The following is a 7,025-nucleotide window of genomic DNA, read 5'->3' as shown; positions in this document are numbered from 1 at the left end:
TTCCAGAGATTTTGGAGTAGATGGTCATCAGAGTACCTGCAACGTCATCAATCTATTTCGAAGTGGCATAATCCGCAAAACAACATCAAAGTGGGTTCATTAGTCTTGTTGACTGATGAAAGATTCCCACCATCAAAATGGCCGCTTGCTCGAGTACTCGCATTACATCCAGGCAGAGATGGCCTGACTCGAGTAGTCACGCTGAAGACCGCTACCACGGAACTTGTACGACCAATCGCTAAGCTGTGTGTACTACCAGTGCACTCTCCAGAAGACAATCCAGTCGACACAGTCGCCAGCGCTGGGGAGAATGTTCAGTCACGAGCTTGATTAATTTAAATCAAGCTTCGTGCATTTCCGCTCGGTTCGGGAGAAGCCGAGCTCGCTACTAACTGAAGGTCAGAATAGTGCCGGGTCACTCGCTATTTGGGCCCGGCACATACTATTTCTAACTCAGGATCGTGTCAAGACGTCCTGAGAACCCGCTACAAGCTGACCAATCACAAAATTCGCTTCCTGTTGGCGCGCTTTTAAGCCAATGGGAAAATTCGTTATAGGCAGCAAGGCTGCCACGTCGACACCAAGCGTCTCGACGACTCAACGACGCTACCAATTTTGATTCTACAACTATCTATCTGTCTAACCGCTTCGCTCAGAGATTCTACAACTATCTGTCTAACCGCTTCGCTCAGAGATTCTACAACGTGTCTTTGCTACGTGCAACCTCGTGCTTGAACCGCTTCGCTTATTAACTTGTGTGAAACTAAATCAAATCGCTACGCTAAATTATCCTCAATTCTTAGTCAGTAAATCAAGGCTGCTATTTATTGAGAATAAATAAATTATTCTTGTGATAATAAGTTAATTGTTAATTAATTATTATTGAAGTAACCGCTACTGACCACGTGTCAATTTTTATACGTGAATAAAATATCTGAGTTGCATTCGCTATCGCGTATAAATTTATCTAGTTGCATTCGCTATTGTATATATTTCTCATAATTTTAAGGTGTAAATCAGTGTAAATAAATCTATAATTTAATTTATAATAAAATCTGTGTAATTTTTAATTGTTTAACAAAACTCGCCTAAACCAGATCCATTAGTTTTATTCGCTCATTTTACACATTAACTGCCGAAATTTTCAAACAAAAGATACTGAATAAATAGTAAACAAAACATAATCAATTCTGTAACAATATTTTTTTTATAAATATTGCCCATAAATAATAATTTTTCAAGTCCATGATTTAATCTACTTTTGTCCTTGCAAATTTTCAGAACTAAAATTTCTTAAAGTTCAAGAATTAATCTAGCTTTGTCTGCCCGTAATGCCATTGTTTTTTAGAACAGGTCGAAAACAGGTTAAAATTTTTGTAAAAGATCAAAAAGCAGATCAAATAGCCCAATTAGACCAAAATCAGATCAAATTATTTCGACCCGGGAAAGGTCAAGTACCAATATCGTTGTTTTACACTAACGTCTATTGTCGTCATTCCAGAGCCGTTAGGTTCATCTTGTAAAACTGATTCTGATTGCGAAAGAGTTAAATATGCCAAATGTTCGGCAACCAAAACTTGTATATGCTCATTGAATACACTGGCTGTTAATCGGACATCATGTATACCAATTTTGAATGAATACTGCCAGACAAATGACGACTGCAAAGTTAATAATTCTGAATGTTCTAAAAACGTGTGTAAATGCAACACAATGTTCAAAACTATTGCAAATACTGAATGTGAAGAACGTAAGTGTCAATTAATTATTAAAAAACATTATATCTGACTCAATATCACCAAATCCTATCAGACAATGATATCAAGTCTGATTTATCTGGATGTTATTCATTTGTTTGTATCGATAAATTTACTTCCTCACAATCTGTCACCTTTGTTTATATACATTCAAATCTATCAAGATTTAGTCATAAATTCCCAGATCTGGACACATCAAAAAATTTGAGTACGTGTCAAGAAAAAATTAAACAGGTATGATTGGATCTGACCAAAAATTACCAGCAACGATCATATTCAAAAATGGAAAAATTTAGTCAGATCTAATTTTGTACTTATTCAAAAGATAAACCAAAATCAAATTAAACATTTGCATATTCCATTTTTTTTCCTTTTTTTATAAATCATGATGACATTAGTCTTTTAGATTTATTTTGAACATTGCTTTTTTGTTTTTTATAATTAAGCACACATTGGCATGGCATGTGGGGGATATTTGGACTGTCACGAATTCATAGTACATTCAATGTGCTCTCGAAATATGAAATGTATTTGTAAAAAAAATCATATCGCGATAAATAACAAGAATTGTGCACCAGCAATCAATGTAAAATGCCGGAAGAATGAAATATGTGCTCCAGAAAACTCTATTTGTACGAATAGTACATGTCAATGCAAACCAGATTATGTTTATCGAGGAACTAAATGCGTGGCAGGTATATAAATTGGTTCATTTATCAATCGACTTGAAGAGTAAATTCTATTTCATATGATACTTTCATGTTCTATTGTAGAATTTTTGGACATGCCTTGTGAAACGGAAAACGATTGTCAAGAAACTAAATTCTCAACATGTTCGGATGACAATATATGTGTTTGTAAATCAAATTATATGAAATCCTATTCATTAACGTGCTTGCCACTTATAGATGGTGAATGTACAAAACATGACGATTGTATCGTCATGAATTCTCAGTGTTCTTCCAATAAATGCAGCTGTATACAAAATTATGCCGCTCATTCTAATGACGTGTGTACACCACGTACGTATAACAATTATTATAAGTGAAAAAATTTTTTAATAATGTACATAGGAGAGAAAGGGTAGGAATGGGGTACTTCCAAAATTTTGTGAGTAAATTTTGGTTTTTAAAAGATTATTTAAATATTCAAAAATCACTTTTGGAGTGGCACGTGGCAAACCGCCAGGGTACTTTCTTATGCATCCTGTTAGCCCCCCCTCCTTTCCTCCCCTATATCCATTTATATATAAATTTTTTATTCTTAGTCTTACTGGATAAAACATGTACGAGTTATAAAGATTGTAAAAACATTGAGAACTCTTACTGCTCGATACACGAAAGATGTTTATGTAGCTCAGATTATATTTCAATAAATGGCACAAAATGTGTAGAACCTCTAAATCAATTTTGTACTAAAAGTAAACCATGTATGACACAAAATTCCATTTGTATTAATAATAAATGTCAATGTAAACCCAATTTCGTTAAACATTTAAATGCTGAATGTATACCGAGTAAGTATATGATTTTCAGAAAAAAATGTTTACAACTGAACATCTTTGTTTACGCTTCTACATATTTAAGTAGTAATTAGTTATTATTATTTTGGATATTATTTTTTTTTTGACAGTGGTATTCGATGATATTTGTTACGAAGATTCTCACTGCGTTGATATTGGACAGAAGTGTTCCAGCAATCAAACATGTGTTTGTAAAGATAATTATATTGCACTGAGTAGCACAAAATGTGCACCTCTTTTAAATGGTTATTGTTTGAGTGATAAAGATTGCTATGTAAAAAACTCAATTTGTGTCTCAAGTAGATGCCAATGTCTATCCGAACACTTGCCTCATTCTAATTATGAATGTGAACCTAGTGAGTATTATCATTTATTCTTACTTTATAGCTATATATGGGGCATTCCACGCCAAATCGGACGGTTTTAAGAATTTTAATTTTTGATTTCCGTTATTTTTTGATATTTTTTTGTAATCATCAAAAAACTCATCTTCCCAAATTTTGGGATTTTTTTTATCATTGGTTCAAAAGATATGGAATTTTTGAAAAAACCCCTCTTTTCATGGTTCTTCGCTCATAACTTTTTGAAAAATATTTTAAATAAAAAAACTCAAAGAAGAAAAAAGTTTCGTTATTCCATGCACTTTTAGAAAAAAAATATAAATAATTTTTTAGAAAAACTTTTCTGCGTTATTTTTGAGTTTTAAAACTTTAAAGTCGTTTTCTGAAAATCTTGCATATTTTGATTTTCCTGAAAATTTGTATTAACAAACTATTATCTATTCCACAACTTTTCAGGAAAATCAAAATATGCATGATTTTCAAAAAACGACTTTAAAGTTTTAAAACTCAAAAATAACGCAGAAAAATTTTTTTAAAAAATTATTTGTATTTTTTTTCTAAAAGTACATGGAATATCGAAACTTTTTTTTTTCTTTGAGTTTTTTTATTTAAAATATGTTTCAAAAAGTTATGAGCGAAGAAACATGAAAAGAGCGGTTTTTTTTTTAAATTTCATATCTTTTGAACCAATGATAAAAAAAATCTCAAAATTTGTAAGGATGAGCTTTTTGATGAGTGCAAAAAAATATAAAAAAATAACGGAAATCAAAAATTAAAATTCTTAAAACCGTCCAATTTGGCGTGGAATGCCCCATGTATTTACTATTATTAGCTATCAATACCAACTGTAAAATTCATCGGAGTAATTAATATCATACTAATGCATACCCTCTACTCAATATTTTATGAAAATTGGCGTGACATATTCCCTCTCTAGAAAGTTAACGGCACTTCAATTTTGAGCATTTGTTATATAAAATATCGTAGACAACCAGTGGCATCAAGCATAATGCTTTCAGTCGGTTGATAACACTCACTGGCGCCCATGTTCCCAAGTTCCGAACCTAGGTACTATATTCGATTGTACGAGTCTTACCTTAGTCTTACCTTAGTAAGTTACGACGATTTGGGACCGTCGTAATAGTTTAAGGGGCAATAAAAGTATTAGTCTCGATTGACCTGGAGCTAGGAAGGGTATGTAGGTGTGAGGGATCGTTAGTGTCTGTAAATCCAGGCAAAAAAATTTATCAGTAACATTTAATTTTTCATTTCTCGAAATCAATATAAATAATTATTATTTAATTTTACTTGCAATAATGAGTCAAATAAATTTTTTCTTAAATAAATAAATTTTTAACGATTGTTTTATTAGAAAAAAAAATAATGATTAAGTAAATAATATTAGAAATTTTAAATATTCATTTGTTTTATGATTAATATTAAATCTGATATTAATTTAAAACTTAAGTAACGGCTGGATGGGTTATCTTAAAGTCTAATAAACTAAATTAACTCAAAATTTATCGATTGTATATTTTTTACAATTTTTGCATGTCCACATTACCCCTCAAAATCTCATGAAATGATCAGCTACTTTATAAAATACAATAAACATACTCTCACACACACACTATGAAACTGAAATGTAATATGAGGGTCTCAGGTAGTTCGAAAATTTTTTTTGGTGGTTTAGGGTTAAGCACGGGTTGTAAAAATGAGAAAATTCATAATAGTGTAAGGTCGTAACTTACTAAGGTAGTACTGTACTTTACGTTCTAAATCATAATTTATACTGTCATCAGATTTATTGGGAAAACCGTGTGCAACAGACATAGATTGTAAAAATATAAAAAATTCAAGATGTTCATCAGATAATGTATGTGCTTGTGGATTGCATTACTTTGCGTTTGATAAGTTTCTTTGTGAACCAATGTTACATGGATTTTGTTCAAGTGATACCGACTGTTATTCTAATTCATTCTATTGTTCTTATAATCGATGTCAATGTAAAAGTAATTACACGGCAGTATCCGTTAACCAATGTGTTGAAAGTAAGTAGAATTTTATTAGTATCAGTTTAAAAGAATTATTAAATTTATTAGAGAATTGGGTAATCAAATTTATTTATTAATTAACTGGTCATTACAGCACACTTGTTGAGTTCTTGTACTGATGTTTCGGAGTGCAGTGATTCATGGCATTCAACCTGTTTACCTGAAGGAAAATGTGTTTGTGCATTGAATAATATAGCAGTCACAGCATCAGTATGTCTGCCAATTTTAAACGGATATTGCTGGGAAGATGATCAATGCATGGCTGAGAATTCTGCTTGCATTGATTTTCGATGCAAATGCAAACAAAATTTTGTTACTATTGCTAATAATCATTGCATATATGTTGACACGAAGAAAATGTGAATAACGGTAGACCATGTGGACCTGCTGGTGAACCTTTTCTCGTAGGGTTGAGTTGCTGTAACTGTAATACATGTCCACCCCCTGTAGGGGATCATTGTAATGCTTAAAAACAATACAACTCTGTTGAAATAATAACTTTTTTTTTATACCACCATACTGTCCCTCCTTGAACCGTTAAATATTTTATCTCCCTTTTAATTGCAGGCGGTTTCCACAAATTTTGATTAATCTTCAGGAAAAATTTCAAGTAAAACTTAACAGAATCTGCAGATTATAAACTTAAGACGACCTTCTCCGAATCTTGTTCGAATTTTCTGAAAAAGATTTGCTACGAAAATTTAAAAAACCAACATCTAATTTTTTTAATTGTTTTTTTTTTTAATTTTTGAAAATCAAGGCAAGACATAATTTTTCACGAGCTGACTTATTTTGTAATTATAAAATATCGAAACACTTAAAATGTATAAAAAATATATTGTTATATTCTGACTTTTCTATTCATGAGACAGAATATTTAAAAATTGACCAGGTTGACGTCATTAGGATGTCAATAGACCTCAGGTGCGTCAGCTGTTGACCTTCCTTTATTTATACAAAAAAACAGTTTATTCACTTACTATGGTGTAGATTGTGGACCCCATAAGTCGGCCCAAAAAATTCTTTGATGCCTCCTTTGAATGCAACCAAGACGAGCTTTGAAAGCCCGGTTCCTCCGCAAGGGAAAGTAATCCCAACAAATCGATTAATCACCAGAGCTCGAACGGCCAACAACACATGAGCTCGACACATCGCCCGGGTCACATGCATCGTCATCTGCTTAGACTATCCACGAGCCATGGCGATTTTCTTATCGCAAGAGATTTCCGTTACATTTTTGACGATGAATAAAAATAATGTCGTCAACAAAGTAACGATTTATTAATTTATGTATGATTCTAAGAAGTTTCGAACCGTTTATTCACCCAACGTGGCGAATAAATAATTCGAG

The 7,025-nt window shown here is 32.2% G+C and overlaps 1 protein-coding gene across 1 annotated transcript; it reads left to right on the top strand.

Moving 5' to 3' along the window:
• Positions 1-2,685: 2,685 nt before the first annotated feature.
• On the top strand, positions 2,686-6,115 carry LOC103570370 (rh5-interacting protein-like). The gene is made up of 4 exons (XM_053741892.1): positions 2,686-3,273; positions 3,390-3,635; positions 5,423-5,671; positions 5,769-6,115. Exons 1-4 carry the CDS (start codon positions 2,847-2,849, stop codon positions 6,035-6,037), a joined length of 1,191 nt encoding a protein of 396 aa, XP_053597867.1. The 5' UTR covers positions 2,686-2,846; the 3' UTR covers positions 6,038-6,115.
• Positions 6,116-7,025: the final 910 nt, after the last annotated feature.

This window comes from Microplitis demolitor, chromosome 9 (genome assembly GCF_026212275.2).
Source record: "Microplitis demolitor isolate Queensland-Clemson2020A chromosome 9, iyMicDemo2.1a, whole genome shotgun sequence".
NCBI classification, from domain to species: domain Eukaryota; kingdom Metazoa; phylum Arthropoda; class Insecta; order Hymenoptera; family Braconidae; genus Microplitis; species Microplitis demolitor.
This window is presented reverse-complemented; position numbering and strand designations above follow the sequence as displayed.